Source organism: Pseudorasbora parva, chromosome 21, assembly GCF_024679245.1.
Source record: "Pseudorasbora parva isolate DD20220531a chromosome 21, ASM2467924v1, whole genome shotgun sequence".
In the NCBI taxonomy this organism is placed as follows: domain Eukaryota; kingdom Metazoa; phylum Chordata; class Actinopteri; order Cypriniformes; family Gobionidae; genus Pseudorasbora; species Pseudorasbora parva.
This window is the reverse complement of record NC_090192.1, coordinates 23,180,344-23,198,479: the sequence shown is the minus strand read 5'-3', so window position 1 is coordinate 23,198,479 and position 18,136 is coordinate 23,180,344. Positions and strand designations below refer to the sequence as shown.

The 18,136-nt window shown below is 38.8% G+C and overlaps 1 protein-coding gene across 1 annotated transcript in view; it reads left to right on the top strand.

Moving 5' to 3' along the window:
- The first annotated feature begins 6,116 nt into the window (after window positions 1-6,116).
- Window positions 6,117-18,136, top strand: part of odad2 (outer dynein arm docking complex subunit 2) — a 74,309-nt gene continuing 62,289 nt past the window's right edge. The window contains exons 1-7 of the mRNA XM_067429272.1: window positions 6,117-6,229; window positions 6,414-6,639; window positions 6,874-7,031; window positions 8,754-8,880; window positions 9,083-9,189; window positions 12,132-12,271; window positions 13,853-13,954. Coding sequence (XP_067285373.1) covers window positions 6,422-6,639; window positions 6,874-7,031; window positions 8,754-8,880; window positions 9,083-9,189; window positions 12,132-12,271; window positions 13,853-13,954 — 852 coding nt within the window. The 5' untranslated portion in view covers window positions 6,117-6,229; window positions 6,414-6,421. The remainder of the gene's footprint in view (window positions 6,230-6,413; window positions 6,640-6,873; window positions 7,032-8,753; window positions 8,881-9,082; window positions 9,190-12,131; window positions 12,272-13,852; window positions 13,955-18,136) is intronic.

Sequence of the window (18,136 nt, the reverse complement as noted above, 5' to 3'; positions counted from 1 at the left end):
TAGAAACATCCAGAGCAACCATGCACAGGCGTGTGCAGGAAATTGGCTACAGGTGCCGCATTCCCCAGGTCAAGCCACTTTTGGGCTACAGAGAAGCAGCACTGGACTGTTGCTCAGTGGTCCAAAGTACTTTTTTCGGATGAAAGCAAATTTTGCATGTCATTCGGAAATCAAGGTGCCAGAGTCTGGAGGAAGACTGGGGAGAAGGAAATGCCAAAATGCATGACGTCCAGTGTCAAGTACCCACAGTCAGTGATGGTCTGGGGTGCCATGTCAGCTGCTGGTGTTGGTCCACTGTGTTTTATCAAGGGCAGGGTCAATGCAGCTAGCTATCAGGAGATTTTGGAGCACTTCATGCTTCCATCTGCTGAAAAGCTTTATGGAGATGAAGATTTGGTTTTTCAGCACGACCTGACACCTGCTCACAGTGCCAAAACCACTGGTAAATGGTTTACTGACCATGGTATTACTGTGCTCAATTGGCCTGCCAACTCTCCTGACCTGAACCCCATAGAGAATCTGTGGGATATTGTGAAGAGAAAGATGAGAGGCGCAAGACCCAACACTCTGGATGAGCTTGAGGCCGCTATCGAAGCATCCTGGGCCTCCATAACACCTCAGCATTGCCACAGGCTGATCGCCTCCATGCCACGCCGCATTGAAGCAGACATTTCTGCAAAAGGATTCCCGACCAAGTATTGAGTGCATAACTGAACATAATTATTTGAAGGTTGACTTTTTTTGTATTAAAAACACTTTTCTTTTATTGGTCGGATGAAATATGCTAATTTTTTGAGATGGGAATTTTGGGTTTTCATGAGCTGTGTGCTAAAATCATCAGTATTAAAACAATAAAAGACCTGAAATATTTCAGTTGGTGTGCAATGAATCTAAAATATATGAAAGTTTAATTTTTATCATTACATTATGGAAAATAATGAACTTTATCACAATATGCAAATTTTTTGAGAAGGACCTGTATTTGTGTACTATCTGACCTGGCCCCAACTCAAGTGGGTCGATGCCCTTAATCGCACCACAAATTGTGTGTATTCCTGCCTGAGCCTGATTTCCCCTCGTTAATGGACTGTTTTGAGAGTGGAGAGTGAGCTGTGGACGGATGCAATCACAGCCTCCGTGCTTGAAGACAGAGCCGCGCCTCGTAAATCTTCTGCAGTGTGTTCCCGCTTCAGCTCAATCAGCATCACTGCTGGACCGCTCCAGACGCCGCCTTTGTTTATTATGCTGAGATTGAGTCAAAGGCAAAGGGAGCTGGAGGAGCTGACAGGTGCTTCTGACCACAGACTGTGAGTGTTTATGTTTGAAGGAAGCCCTGGTGCACCAGCTCATTGTGTTTCACCTCCTTAACGAACGGCAATTAGTAAGAGCTAATGAGAGCGTGCAGTGGATTACAAGTTAAGAGCCTCTTTTTTCATGTTCGTTCTATGCCTCTCTTACTCTCATTCTTTAATTATCTCTAGTAATTCTATATGGAACCTTAAATTCCTTCTCTGTTCTCTCTTTTTATCTTTCCGATCACGATTTTTTTGGTATAGCTATCTGTAGAATAAGTGTTTTTAAACTTTTTATGCCAAATATGAATTGATGACATTTGACAAATTGCATCTATGTGGATCTGAAATCTTTTTCTCCACTACGTGTTTAATGTTTATAGATGTGTAAAAAAGATTTTTTCAGCCTGGACAAAGCTATTGCACAGTCCTAAAAGAGAAGAGCTGCACATGCATGCCCGAGAGTAATTTAAAAAATGTCCGCCAAGTGAAAGTACTTGTCTTAAAGGTCCACTGAAATCAAAATTTAAGTTTTTTAGTATGACTGTGTTAGCCTTAAAGTTATGAATAAGCTGGTATGTTCCAAAACTATGACAAAATTTGCATTTAGGAGATAAGAGCATTCAAAATGTACAGTCTCCTACTTCCGTTAAAACGAATCTCAGATTTTGGTGACATCATCGCAGACTTCACTTTCTCGTCAAATGTTCTGTCCAATCAAAATGCTCTTTAGAATCTAAAGCCCGCCCCCTACACTGCTGAAGCTGTGGCTGAAATCGGTCAGTTGTTAACACACATTTACTAATTTGTACATGGTGAAAGGCACATAGCACACTATATATGTGATAGGAAACGATTCAGTGTAAATATACTTTCATTTGAGGCAAATAATGTCTGTTTTCACGTTAGTTTCACACACCGCAGCAGCGCACACACCCCAACGGCTTTGGTCTAAATTTAGACTACAGAGAGTGCAGCGCGGATCATATGCGTGAGTCGGCGCAGACAACAAACATATCGACCCATTTGAATTCTGCACACAATGCTGCATTTCAAAACGATATGGAGGAGATTATGATGATAAACGGTTAGAGGAAACTGGCTTCACCAAACAGAAAGGTCCGCTCTTGCGCTCTAGTCAAACTGTATATTAACAAAACGCTATTGGCTCTTTCAAAAAAGGGGAGGAGCTGCTAACAGCTCGAGCCGTTTCAGGGGAAATCACGTCAACATATTGAATAATGCGGCGCGTTTCAAGGCACTTCAGTGGGCTTTTAAGGGTCTTTGTATTGGCCATTGCACTTTCTTCCATTTGTAATCAAAGTACATATTCCTATTTATAAAGTGTTTGGTAAGATATGTCAACATTTAAACTGCTTTAAAGGCTTATTTCATGGGAAAAAGGGACTTATTTGGAGGCTGTATTTGAAGGAGACTTCGAATTGGGACAGCCTTTGTCACGCCACGGTTATGTAATCAGCCTTCAAATGCAGTGGTATAAAGCATGCCACTACGGGACTCTAGAGCAGTGGAGACGTGTTATCTGGAGTGACCAATCATGCTTCTCTGTCTGGCAATCCATTTGATGTCTGGATTTAGCGGTTGCCAGGAGAACGCTACTTGCCTGACTGCATTGTGCCGAGTGTAAAGTTTGGTGGAGGGGGGATTATAATGTGTGTGTTTTTTCCCAGGGGTTGGACTTGGCCCCTTAGTTCCAGGGAAAGGAACCCTTAATACTTTAGCATACCAAGACATTTTGGACAATTTCATTCTCCCAATTTTGTGGAAAAAAATTGAGGATGGCCATTTCCTTTTCCAACATGACTGCACACCAGAGAAATGTCCATTAAGACATGGATGAGTGAGCTTGGGGTGGAAGAACTTGACTGGCCTGCACAGACTCCTGACCTCAACCGATAGAACACCTTTGGGATGAATTAGAGTGGAGACTGTGAGCCAGGCCTTCTCATCCAACATCAGTGCCTGACCTGACAAATGCGCTTCTAGAAGAATAGTCAAAATTTCCCATAAACATACTCCTAAACCTTGTGGAAAGCCTTCCCAGAAGAGTTAAAACTGTTATAGCTGCAAAGAGTGGGCCAACTCCATATTAAACCTTACGGATTAAGAATCATTGAAGTTCATGTGCATGTAAAGGCAGGCGTCCCAAAACTTTTGCCTATATAAAGAGAGTTTCAACCATATAATAAAAGTCATTATTATAAAAAAATGCCTACCCTATACCTTTACATTTTTGTGGACACTAGCACTGCTTGTAGCCCCCTGGGGCTCCATAGACCCTGGTTTGAAAACTCATGTGCTATATCAAGATCATCTTGAATCCATTTACAATTTATCATTGAATGATTGCAGACATGAGAGTGAGGGATAGAAAAGCTCTAACGATGGAGAGGGTCTGTTTTTTATTGCCCACTGAGTCTCTGTGTTACCCCTTTGGGCTCCCCGCTTTAGTCTGTTGGATTTCCAAGAAGCGGCTATGCCAGACAAAATGTCACACATTAAGATCGACGACACTGATTTGCACCCATTTATTCAACCAAGGATGAAAGACTAGGCTTTTGAAAATACATGTAGAATAAAAGCATGTCTGGACTGTAGGTATAAATCAAAATGTTGACACACACACACACACACAGTTAAGTGAGCATTTGCATTTCTTTTCTGCTTCTGTTTATCATCGCTGGCCTCGCGGCTGTAAATGACAGGTCTGTTGCAAAAAGGAACAAGAACAGATATTTTTCCAGATTTAAAATCAAAGGTTTATGCTTATTTCCCACACAAAGAAAATATATAATAGTATTACTGTAATTAAACCTGTTCAGTAATGTTTAGTGATGTGTGTGGAAGCTCTGGAATATCTGTATTCATACCACTAGTCAGACATGATTAAATTAACGAAAAGGTCTCTGCTCCTGCAATTAACTTTTTGTAACTCAAGGCCATAACATCAATAAAGAATAATTAAGAATGGTAAAAGAAGTTCTAGGTCTAATTATAGCTATTTGTAAAGTAATCCATTTAAACAATTTAAAATCTAAAACTATTAAACATTAAAAAAATATATGCATCCATTCACTCATGTTTGTAAATCTAATATGTCACAAAAAGAAGAAAAAAACATTCTTGTCTCTTCACATTCAGTTATTATGAATGACATCACTGCCAATTTTCTATTCAAAATGGCGAAATTACACGCTACTTACTCCGCTACTTACCAACCACACGTGCATTCACTGTTAAAACCAAAGTAGCAACCTCCCTCAGTTTCTTTTGAAGCCAATACGGATGTGACTGGCTTCTCATTGAGTTCCATATTAAAATGCCCAACTTAACAGCAGAAAAAAAACATGTTTACCACCTGGTACAAATTCTGTTTTTGGTCAATATGGCTAATTTTGCCCTTCATGACAACTGTGAGGGGGTGAGTTTTATATATTGCAGATTATATATTTTATATATTCATTTACATTATATAAAGCCTTAAAGGGTTAGTTCACCCAAAAATGAAATTTATGTCATTAATGACTCACCCTAATGTCTTTCCACACCCGTAAGACCTCCGTTCATCTTCTGAACACAGTTTAAGATATTCTAGATTTTAGTCCCAGAGCATGGCCAATGTCACGTGATTTTAGCAGTTCGGATAGCGTCAAACTGCTGAAATCACGTGACATTGGCGACACAAATCATTGATCAATTCACTGATTTATTAACCGTTTGAATCTTTTTGGAGGAACACGGAAGAGAAGACAATGCTGAATTAAGTCGTAGTTTTTTATATTTTTGGACCAAAATGTATTTTCGATGCAAACTTTGAGGCTTGGAAACTGCCCTTCAGAACCCCTCACGGACACTACATCTAGATTTTTTTTTTTTACAGTCTATGTAAAAACCATGTTAAAAGCTAAAAGCATTTCTTCATAATTTACCACATTTTCAGTGAACATTAAGACCCGCCTTATTTGATCTGATTGGCCATAATTTGTGACATGGGCTGTTAGACTTGTCCTCCTCGATGACTTTGTTGGTTATGGCCCTGGTGTGAGTTGAAGTCTTGTGGAAATGCTTGTAAATTTCCATGTAATATGAAATGCCTGGGGAAAATTCTTAGTAATGATCTCTTCTGCAGCAAGAAGTAAAATCATTAATTCAGTAAGAGAGTAAAATCTAAAGAGCACTATTTAAGTGAGAATGCATGGAAATTTCTGTAATGTTAATCTCTAGGTCATCGGTGTGGTTTGGCAATGACTGAGAGAGGCTAATACACCTGGCACTGGGCCTTCCATCGGCATGATAATCTGAAAAGAGGGAGCTCCTGTTCGGTTTTGGTTCACTTAAAAAGCTTATGAGTGAGACCTATCCGAGTTAAACCCAGCGTGAATAATGTTGTGCTGAATTCACTTATTTTGAGAGGCTGTACGGGCAGGATCAATGGGGAAATTAAGTCTTTTCTGTGGCCTAAATGCCTGTGTGTGATTTTCTGCCAAACCATACAGCACAGCACGGAAGTTTATAAAGAGCCTCTCAAAAATGTGGTTCTGTGGGCACGCAACCCCAGAGAGAAAACAAACAGTTGACATAATGTGAAAGCCTTTAATTCGGTCAGGTAGGTTCGTTTTGGACCTCACTTTTATTTGCATAGTAAAGACATCTTAATGTGATGTTGATCATATACTAATAGTGTTTTCTTCACATAAAGGAAAAAAGAGAGAAAAAAGAACGCTTTTTTCTTTTTTGACCCTCTCCGCTCTACGTTGTTTGGCTGTTTATTAGCAACCTGAGCCAGCGCGTACTTCGTTTCTATGGTTACCTACTAACTGAAGGCAGTGCCGACCAGCCACAGAGTTAGCAAGATAGATAACAATTGTAAAGGAAAACGGTTTTAAAACTTGAGCGGACTTGTTTAGTTGCGTTCGGTGAGTAATAAACCGTATTATACATTGAATCACTTTCACAAATAGTTTCCGTCTTTAAAGTTAAATAATCCGTTAACAGTTTGGAACGCCGCATATTAGTTCTTTAAACTGCACGCATTGAAATGGCTTTAACCCTCGTGTTGTATTAATACTGTTAACTTTATTGCTTTAACTCTGCTTCTAGTGTCCGTCATGGGGGTGGCACTCTCTAGGGCGATTCAGTGGAGCTCTGATGCGGATAAACTAGAGAATAGCCCTCTGAATAATGACATACTGACTGAAATCCTACTCTTCACGGAGGAGTTCGTCGACAGACACACACATGAGGCCAAGCTAACATTCAGCGAGCCTTTACAATGGAAAACAGCTCTACAAGTGTCTGATTTCTTATCAGATTTATATGACATAAGGTAACTAATATGAGAGACGTGCAATTGATTTAGCATAACATTCCCTTTTGAGAAATCAGAAAGATTAGACCTAATTTAATTTACTTCTCTAGATAACTGATAACTGCATTTGGTTCATACTGTCGGTTTGCAGACAAATTCCTCTGCTGAATCTGTCTTTATGTTTAGAGCTGCTTAAAATCAGGTGAATGCTTAAAACACCTGACACCCTTTTGCTTTTTCTCTTTTTTTCAGAGGAGAGTCAGCTATTTCCAAGGAATGTGATGATAACGGACGTCCCCTTCTCCATCTGATTCCACCTGACATCACAGTGCACTCATTTTACCACCTCTCTAACCTTCTGCAACTAAACAAAGATAAAAAGATGAAGGAGGTCCAGGCCTGTTTGGAGGGTGAGCTGAATGGAGAACACGCAATAGTACATGAAGCTCTCCTTTCCTTTGTCTGAAATGCTGTATTCTGTTATTTATCTTCATCAGTCCAGTGCCTATATTAATGTATATATGAGATCCCAAAATCTGAGACCACATTAAATATCTGTAATGATTTAAACCTGGAAATGTACAGGTGTTTTTTTTTTTTTTTTTTTTTTTTTTTTTTTTTTTTTTTAAATGAATGAGTGAGAACTATTTAAGATGCTGCAAAATGACTAGGACATTTCCAATCAAATCACAAAATCATGATTATCAGATTATGTGGGATAATATAGTCATTACAGCTAGAAGAATACAATGCTATTTTTCAGTTTTCAATTGACTTTTTATTGATTGATAATACAATTTGTAATAAAATAAAAAAAAACATCCTGACTAATCCAAGCTTTATAATGGCATAGAATGGCAGCCCAACATTTGAAGTTTGAAGCTCACAGGGGTTAATAAAGGCCTTCTGAAGTGAATTGATGGATTTATGTAGCCTGACAAGCCAGACCCACATCAAGATGTTTGGTCTGGAAACTCACCATAGTCAGGGCTCAATCCGAGGGGTGGGATAAACGGTTGTCTTTCAAACTCCCTCTGCACGCGATAGGATAGCGCTACAACCAACTACATCAACAAAGGTGAAACGGAGCTTGTTGATAGATTAAACATTCACCGTATCCGGTCGGCTAAACACATCTTCCCTTTTTAAGAATGACTTCAGTGCCGTTCTTTGTTCTTTTCTCAGAGAAAAGCTTAACTCCAAGTCTTCCAGAGTCGCGGTCAAAGCTGATTCAAAAGACCGCCGCTGTTCGCCAGTTTCTGTATTTACTAGAAGCACGCAAACACAACTCGGCCATCGTCATTATAGCCCCGCCCGCCGACTCTATACACAACCTGATTGGCCCGTCCAGATTGTTAGGAATACAGCTCAGAAGGGTATTGAGAGTTCCTAGACGACACTCGCGGGCAGATAAAATCTGCTGCCGCTAGGGTGCGTCTAGATTTCTAGGCTAGGATTTATGTAAGAAAAGTATCCATATTTAAAACCTTATAAAGTAAAATATCTAGCTGCCACCACAACACCTTCCATATTTAGCTCACCAAAAAATTGTAGCGCCTCTCGCAGTTCAAATGCTTACGCTACATCTGATGTCATTGTTGCACACATAGACCGTAAAAAAAGTTACCACCAGTTACGTTTTTTTTTCGCAGGTTAAAAATATGGAAGGCGGTCTGGCCTAAGGATCTTGCTGGGTTTACTTACATTTTACTTACAAAAACCCTTCGATTTGCTTCAGAATGCCTTTATTAACCCCCTGGAGCTGTGTGGATTTCTTTTATAATGGATTGATGCACTTTTTTGGGCTTCAAATTTTGGACTCCCATTCACCGCCTAATGCTATTTAATGCTTGGATTAGCCAGGGCATTTTTTTAAAAAAATATAATTGATTGTATTTTTCTGAAAAAAGAATGTCATTATACACCTAGGATGGCTTAGATTAAATCATGGGCAAATTTTCACTTTTGGGTAAGCTATCCCTTTAAACTCTGTAATGCCATCCATCACCATGGTTTCATGAAGAGTCTTGGGATGGAACTTGCAATGAAGCACAGGGCTAAGGAAAAAACAAATAGTGAAATTATTTTTGTATGATAAGCAGGTGTGAATAAGGTGTGTTTATTGCAAACAGCTAACAGGGAACCACTGGAGAAGATATTTGGGCCCAGATCTTCTACAGTGCACGAAGACAAACTATTTAATATCCTGCATCAGCTGGATGAGAAGCTGCTAAGCATTGCTGTCAGACCGATCACCAGGTAAACACACTTTTACACAGAAAAAGTGATCAGTCAAAACACAGAAAGCAATCAGTTATGATCCTTGTCTTTAATAACTTGCTATATATTTTAAAAGAGATTAAGATTAATATATATATAGTGAATGCTTTTATAGCTATATTACTGTTACTGGTTAATGAGCTGTATTTTTGTTCTGTGTTGTGTGTGTGTTTTTGCCCAGAGAGGGCAGGCTAAGCCCAGCAGCTGTTAATACAGAGGTAGATCTGTTGAAGAGATTCTGTGGAACAGGAGAAAACCGGGTGCTGAAGTCTGTGCGCTACACATCAGGTTTGCATTATCCTCACTCTTCCCCCCTCTCCATCACTTCTGCTCACTTTATCTCGTTCTGTCACTCACTCACTTCCAGACTTATTTTCACCCTCAGTCGATCTGAGTCAAGGTTTGGAGCGAGTGATTGTAGTTTTCTGGTGTAGTGAGAGCGCCTTTTCTTTTTTTTTACGTTGTCCAAATGAACTGGAGTTGAAAAGTAATTTCGATTTTGAGGAAAATTAAAAATTTCTCAGTTCTCACGTCTGACTATCAGGCAAATGCTGACTGACGCCTTTGTACTGAAATAAGGGCATTTCTTATTTTGTATTTTTGTATTGTTTACCAGCACACACATCTAGTGAACATTATTAAATCAAAATACATATACTTGAAGTTAAAATGACACGTTTCGGAAAATTCTGAATTGTTTTCTGAAAATTAAAGGGCTATTTCACCCAAAAATTAAATTTATGTCATTAATGACTCACCCTAATGTTGTTCCACGCCTGTAAGACCTCCGTTCATCTTTGGAACACAGTTAAGATATTTTATATTTAGTCCGACAGCGTATCTAAGTGTAGGCACACTTTACTGTCCATGTCCAGAAAGGGAATAAAAACATCATCAAAGTAGTCCATATGTGACATCAGCTAGTTAGTTAGAATCTCTTGAAGCATCGAAAATACATTTTGGTCCAAAAATAGCAAAAATTAGCATGAGAGAAATATTCCGCCCTCAAGCGAATTTCCTAATTGAAATGACTTTATTTAGCATTGTCTTTTCTTCCGAGATTGTTTTCAAACCTCAAATAAAGATTCAAACGGTCATGAATCAGCGGATTGATTCATGATTCGGATCGCCAATGTCACGTGATTTCAGCAGTTTGGCAGTTTAACACGCGATCCAAATCATGAATCAATCTGATTCAAGTTGTAGTTTTTGTTATTTTTGGAACAAAATGTATTTTCAATGCTTCAAGAGATTCTAACTAACTAACTGATGTTACATATGGACTACTTTGATGATGTTTTTATTCCCTTTCTGGACATGGACAGTATAGTGTGCATACACTTAGATATGCTGTCGCACTAAATATATAATATCATAAATTGTGTTCTGAAGATGAACGGAGGTCTTACGGGTGTGGAACAACATTAGGGTGAGATATCAATGACATAAATTTCATTTTTCAACTAACCCTTTAAGTGACAAAAATCTTCCAATGGGGTAAGAAAAATAAATATGTTTTTCTTTTAAATTGTAGTTTAACTTGTAGTTTAAAAAAATATAATAAAACAAGACTCCTTCTGAATAAAAATACACATTATATTCTATTCTATTTCATTAGTTCAAAGTCAGCAAGTTTTTTTTTTGGTGGCAATTACGAATTACATTAGACAGACCTACTTTAACAAAAATTAGATGAACGCGGCCACTAATGTGGCTGTTACTGATGATGTGCAGAGCTGCGACAGAAAGAGTGGTGCTGAGTTAAATGTGGCCACTGAACCATCACAGATCCCGCAGGCCAACAAGAAATTGAATCAAGAGAGGTTGGTGTCAGATAACTCAAAAGATGGATCTGTAGAGACAACTGAGGTGACAGCCGGCCCCAGTGAAATACTCATAGACCCATTTTCAGAGCTGAACCTCGTGCAGGTGCGCGGGGCCCACTTCCCTGCTGATGCAAAACAAACAGTCTGCCATAAATTAAATCAAAACCAACTGATATCAGAGTTCAGCAAACAGTGCTTCTTAAGGATGTAGAGAATTCAGGTAATGATTTTGCCAATGGTAATACATCGAGAGGGTTCTAGGTAATAATCACGAGAGGTGCTCAAACAAGCAGGCAAAGGAGGTGGGATCAATCTATATTGAGTCAAAAAGATTCATTATTTTCTTGACAGTACTAGACTCTTTAGGAATAGAGTTGCAGTCGCTTTAGCAAAATTGTGTTGGCAAAAAAAGTCATTGCCATTAGTGTAGCAATCTATGAAGTAAATTTCTATCTAAGCAGCTTTCTATTGGTCAATGCAGGGAATTTGCATGGCCAAATAGGCCTAACAGAATGGTGAAATATGCATGAGAGAAATCTTCTGCCCTCAAGCGAATTTCCTAATTGAAATTACGGAAGTTGATCAAATAATAAATTCAGCAATCAACGTTAAATGTGGCCGCACCTTAAGATTACCAGTAAATACATTTTTTTTTTTTTTCAAGAAAACTTATTCTTCAAGTAAATTTAGTAGTTCAGATCATGTTAGGGTTTATTACATTACTTTTTGAGTAACTTCAAAACTAAAAAAACTAAAAATCAAATCTCTCTCTCTTCCTTACACTCACTCTTCAAGCCACCACCATTAGTGGCAATGCTGGATATCCTTTAAATATAACATGTCTGTTTTCAAGTCTCCACAACATGGAAACCATTACATATGTCATATTTCAGTTTACAAAGAGATTCATCAATTCTTCCTCTTTCCCTGAGGAGAACGGGCAGATTTGCTGTGCCATAACAATCAACTGTTTGTGGAAAAAGGAGTGCGGCCTGCAAATTTTGAATGATGGATGTGGCTTCTTTTGAAAAATGTGTCCCCATATGCCGAGTAAAATTGGAAGCTTCTATGCAAATAAAGGGGGGGGATGCTGTAGGATGCGCAGGTCGGTTTGGAGCATGTGGAGTATCGGCAGGGGTGTTTGGCGAGGGTGATTTATCTTGGGGTTATGTCTGCAGCAGCTCAGTCCTGAAGAACAATCAGTCATCTTCACTGGCTGGGCTACAGGGAAACAGTGTCCATCTGCCCCTGTGGGAGTCTGTACTGTATGAACTTTCCAAAACTGAAGTTTTATTGCAAACTTTTGCTGTTGAGAGGTGACAACAGTGCATTAATTCAACGTTTGACACATTATACATATAACAAAATATACAAATCTCTAAAGCATAAATCCTTCCTCCACAGATTATGTGTTCTCCAATGGATGCCGTTCTCCACCCTGGAGGCAGATGGATGGAGAGATTTGCTCTCTCATAATTGAGACCTGTGACACAGAGCCCACACTGTTCATCACTTGCAATACTAGTGGAGTTTTCCTCGATGAGGTGAGAAAATTGTCAAGAAAGTTATAACGGTAATTTGGTGCGTCAGTTTTGGATTGCTCTGGGAACACAATTCTCTTGTATGTCAAAGCAAAACACAATTCTGCTACATTGGCGTCAAAAACTATGAAATTCAGCTACATAACATATAATCAACTGAGGGAATATCCACATTTCTGAATCTGATTACTAATGGCAGCTGATAGATTTAATTTTTTATTAAGAAATCAATTACAGAGGAGTTTGATCATCTAAATAGGGCATATCCCAACAAGCCTGACCTGAGCAAATAGCAGATGGAAATTAGTGCATCTCATCGGAATGCTGAGTGATGCAGTATGAGTTTTATAAATCTGAAACGTGTCAAGCTGTCAAGGCAGCCAATTTTGGTAGACAATTTGAACATACACAATGTGCTCTTAATGTGTTTGAAAGGTATGGTATACAGACACTTTTCCAAAACATGAGGTAAGCGAAACTGAAAAGTTAAAAGAGACATGACAGTTATGTGATTCTGTTCCAGATCGGTTTCTCTAGCTGTTTTCATTTTTTTAAAGCTTCCTCACAGAACTAAATATGTGTGCAATTAATCAAAAGCAACATTTTACACACGACAATACTTTTCATTCTTATTCAGAGCGCAACTTAATTAAGTACATCTGTCTATTTTATCTTTGTGTTTCTTTCTTAAATCTAATTTCTCTCCCACTTCCACCTCTTTCTCTTTCTCTGTAAATCTCTATGCTTTATACTCTTTTATCCTTATCTGTGTTCTGTTCAATGCTTTCTGACACTCACCTGTTCATTGTACATTTGAGGTCGGGTTGAATTTACTACAAATGACAGTAAAATTAATGGTCTAGATTTTACATTTAATCAGAACATGTTGTTCCAATCCTGTTAGAACTTTGTTCATCTTCGGAACACAAATTAAGATATTTCTGATGAAATCCAAGCGCTTTCTGAGCCCACATAGAGTCCAACGATATTACCAATTTCAGGGCCTAGAACGGTGGTAAAGACATGTGAATACAGTGGTTAAACCTCAATTTTATGAAGTGGCAAGAATATTTTTTGTTTGCAAAAACAGCAAAAAATAAAGAAATAATTTATTCAACAATTTCTTTGTGTTTTTTTTATTGTGTGTCAGTCTCCTACGTTGTTTACGTTGTAAACACAGTGCAGCGCTTCTGTGTTGTACGTCAGAAAGGCAGCTCATTATTGTGCATTGTGCTCGTTATATATGCATTGCAGTCTATGTGGGGTCAAAAATATCGTAATTTGTGTTTCGAAGGTGAACGAAGGTCTTAGAAGGGTGTGACATTGACATTTTGGGCAATCTAACCATTTAAGAGTAAAGTTATGTTTGTGCATGTGTGTGAAACTGATGGTCTTTGTCTGTGGGTTGGGTGTTTATTGTGTTGAACCTATTCTCTTACTCTTTCAGTTGTCTTTTTCAAATATGACTCTATGTTTGAAATATGTATTGTAACCCAACACATATCTAAGCTAGAAATACTAATATGCCACTGGGACTGTCATTAATCTCTCTGTTTACATTTACTTTATGATTTGGGTTTCCAGGAAATCAATGGAAAAGGAGGTGAAAAATGTGAAGTCTACAAAGACCTTGTCACACTGTTGAGAAACATGTCTCCACATTTTGCTAAGGCTTCTGATGAAAAGGTATTGCTTAACACCACATGAATACAGCAGTTTTCATCTCTTTCAACATGATACAAGTTGTGAATTATTCCCTAAATTATTGGTTCGATTATTGTGCAATTGTTGGGTTTCTATAATCGTTTTTAGTTATTCTCTTCCACTGCACTTGGCCATAAAATGCTCCAGATGGTGTTTTTAGAACACATGACAGTGGTTTCATTATAGTGTCTGCTCCACAACACTGGGCTTTAGATATCCTAACCATGATCTGGGCATAGTTCATTACATAATTCACAGTTATGCACATAACTGCGGCATACTTATATAATCGATCCCCTGATGTTAAAAAAGACATTTTGTGCTTATTAAGAGGGCTGGCCTGTAGCATTATAGGCGACATAAGAGGGTGTCTAGGGTGCAAAAATACAGGGAGTGCCACACAAGAAGCAGGCCCGGTTCTTGCTAGAGGGTGCTAAACACCCTCAAACGAAAGCAAGAGTACCCTCAGTTGATACTGTAATAATTTGATTAAGTATTGGTCAAAATTATGTGATAAATGCTGTAGTGTGTATTTGTGTTTGCGCTCTAAAGAGTGTCAGAGGGTTTCTATTTACAATGTGTTTTTGCAGCGTTGCTCTCTTGTCTGTTAATCTTTTGAATGCAGTGGCTCATTGGAGTTTTAGTTTACATGAATAGTGATTTTGAGCTCTACACACTCACAAATCCTTTCCTTATTACCAACAAAGTGTAAGCACAATGTAAGTAAGAAACTGATTTTGCAGTGGGGACAGCTTCATTTATTATTATGCAACTTTATGAGATTGCAATGAACTTAGGTGAGTAATAGCTTTTTGGTGATTTGAAATAGAGCACACTTTGCGCATGCTTATGCCAATTAACATCCTTTAGAACTTAAGATTAAAATGTTTACAACAACAAAGTTGACATTCTCAGTTGACAGCACAATTACCAAAAAGTATTATTTTTTACATTAGCATTCGCCACTTAAACTATGCTTTGGAAAAAAAATTGTGAGATCACAAATTCGTGTTTGTAGACTATTCTGAAAGTGTTTTAGAACATCTAGGAACACTAACACTTGTACGTAGGGGTGTAACAACATATTGTGTCACAATATGTATTGTGGATAGTGACAATCTGTGTAGTGTATAGGCTAGTTCAAACAAAAAAAATATTTTAATGATTATAACTTCACAATATTTTCTGAGATACTGAATTTGTCAAAGGTTCAATATTGAAGACACCTGGTGCCGCACTCTAATAAGTTAATTAACTCAAAACACCTGCAAAGGCTTTTAAATGGTCTCTCAGTCTAGTTCTGTAGGCTACACAGTCACAGGGAAGACTTTTGACTTAACAGTTGTCCAAAAGAATGACCATTGACACCTTTACACAAAAAGTAATTGCAAAAGAGGCTGGCTGTTCACAGAGCTCTGTGTCCAAGCACATTAATAGAGAGGTGAAGGGAAGGAAAAGATCTGATAGGAAAAAAGTGTAAAAGCAATAGGGATAACCACACCCACCACATTTATAAATGTGGGGGAGAGTCACAAAGAGTGGACTGCAGCTGGAGTCAGTGCTTCAAGAACCACTACACACAGATATTTGCAAGACATGGGTTTCAGCTGTCGCATTCCTTGTGTCAAGCCACTCTTAAAGGGGGGGGGGGGGGGGGTGAAACACTCAGTTTCAGTCAATCTCATGTCAATCTTGAGTACCTATAGAGTAGTATTGCATCCTTCATATCTCCGAAATATCTTTAGTTTTATTATATTTATAAAAGAAATATAGGCTGTACCGAGTCTTTCCGGAAAAAACAGAGCGCCTGGAGGCTTATCGTGTGGGCGGAGCTAAAGAATGACGAGCACACACAAAGCTGTGTCGTCCTCAAGCGTGGAGAAGAAAACGCTACCCTATATAAACCATAGCTATCAATCAGATTCAACTAATAGTTATATATGATCCAGAATCAGATCCGGAGGCTGAAATAAATTGAAAAGGAGAAGCAACTACATCAGGACGTCCGTCTCTGTGGTATGTACTGTATTTAGTGTCCTGTCAACATTTATGTGTGTTTACTCGCAGTTTATGAGGACATGATTCGGTTTATAGACTATTGTATGCGACTAAACCTCAGCAGTAGCAAGCAAAACGGTTTTGCACGTCAGACGAGTGTAACGTTTTACATAGAACAACAATGAAGTAACGTTAGCGCATTTGAATGACGAAGCACGCTTTGTGAGAACGCTAGGTTTATGTTTGGGTGGTTTTACAATAAACAAACTGACACCTATATTGGTCAGCTAAACAAATGTATTTAAACACACACCATACATCGCATGCTCCATTGATAAATTAACTATACACGATCGTGTCGTTTACTGATGTTTACTCACGCAACGATAGCCAACAACATAGACATTTGAAGCAGTTTTACTCACCGCCTGCTTCCAAAGCAGGACCGAACCTTTATCGCTGGGACCGCTCCGTCAAAAACACACTTCTTTGGTATGATTTGGTGAAGGCCTGTGACAGCAGTGACCGCGGAGATCCACTTTTGCGACACAACTCAAGTGATGTTGTGAAGCTTCCCGTCATTTCTGCGTTCAAATCGGCTCAAATGCAGCGCTGCCTTCCCGGAATGCTGTGCTGAAGCATTGAAGTCGCTTGATGTCACCCATTGGAATAAAGAGGAGCGCGGTGCGGACTATAACGACATAAGTGTTCACGGATGAGTGGATCTGCAGCTGAGAGAGTGTTTAAGGGGCGTGGATTTTCTCTCTCGCCTCTAGTCACACGCGCGCGCACCCTTCCGGGAGAAGAGCCCGTACGGCCCATACAAGGACCTTCTGCTCTATCGACGTCAAGCGGACCCATACTCGAAAAAAACTCTCCGAAACTTGTGAGAAACCGGAAGGAGTATTTTTGACACAGAAATACTCCATCAAACGTCCAACATTAGTTTTTGAAACTTTGTCTATGATTAGGAAGGGAATCCAAGTCTTTAACAGTGTAAAAAGCTCAGTATGCATGAAACCGCATTTCACCCCACCCCACCCCTGAATATATCTAGTCAGTGACATAATGCAAGCATATTCGTCTAAAATAATTCAGTATTTTTAGCTTCAGAATCATAATTTTTTTTATTCCAGTGTCACCATTGTCCTGTGCATTGGGTTACTTGCACTAAGTCTAAGCCTCTTAATTCCCACCCCAATATAATGCAAAATTTAGCATTTTAATCAACAGTAAATTTTTTGTTAAAGGGTTAGTTCACCCAAAAATGAAAACGAGATATTTATCTGCTCACCTCCAGTGCATCCAACATGTAGGTGTGTCTGTTTCTTAAGTAGGACACAAATGAAGATTTTTAACTAACCGTTGCTGTGTCATATAATTGGGTGAATAGGAAACAAGTCTATGGAGCAAAAAAAAAAAAAAAAACATGCTTAGGCAACTTGCACAAAAACCCTGCTGCTCCTGACGACACATTGGTTTGTTTGTTAAGACACAAACCGATCGGTTTCTGTGAGAAACCGAACAGTATTTATGTAAAAAAAAATTTAACCTCATATCCCTCTTATAAGAGTCTCATCAAGTTTTCCATCGGCTGTGACTTCCGTTAGGTGAGGTCAAAAACCAGCACGATCATAGACATACATTATGTAGATCCTCATTCAACCGATCCGCGCAGGCACTAATGAGGAATCTATATATATATCTATATATATATAGATATATAATTTGATCGCGCTAGTTTTCGGGGGTTCTCCGGGGAAAAAAATGGTGTTTGAGGGGAAAAATGTGTGTTATTTTGGCAAGGTTGCCTGCTAAAATTTGCACTCATGGGTCTATATATCACATAATAGTCACTTCAACCCGCGGACATAGAAAACAACCCCCGTAAAAAACGCGGACTTGGCAAGTGCAGTTGAGCTCTGTTGACATTTGACAACTAACGTAATGCGTCGCTTCGTTGCTCTGATTGGTTGTAGGGCTATCCAATTGATGTCTTTCCTGGTTCGGTTGAAACACGCCCCATAATCACTGCCCAATGGAGCAGTTTCAGACTCATGTTCTGACTAGAATTGAGTATGACCACGTCAGGCTAAAACTTTCTATTGGTCAAAAAAAAAGAAGAAAAAAAGATTACTAAGTTTCCACAAAAATATTATTATTAAC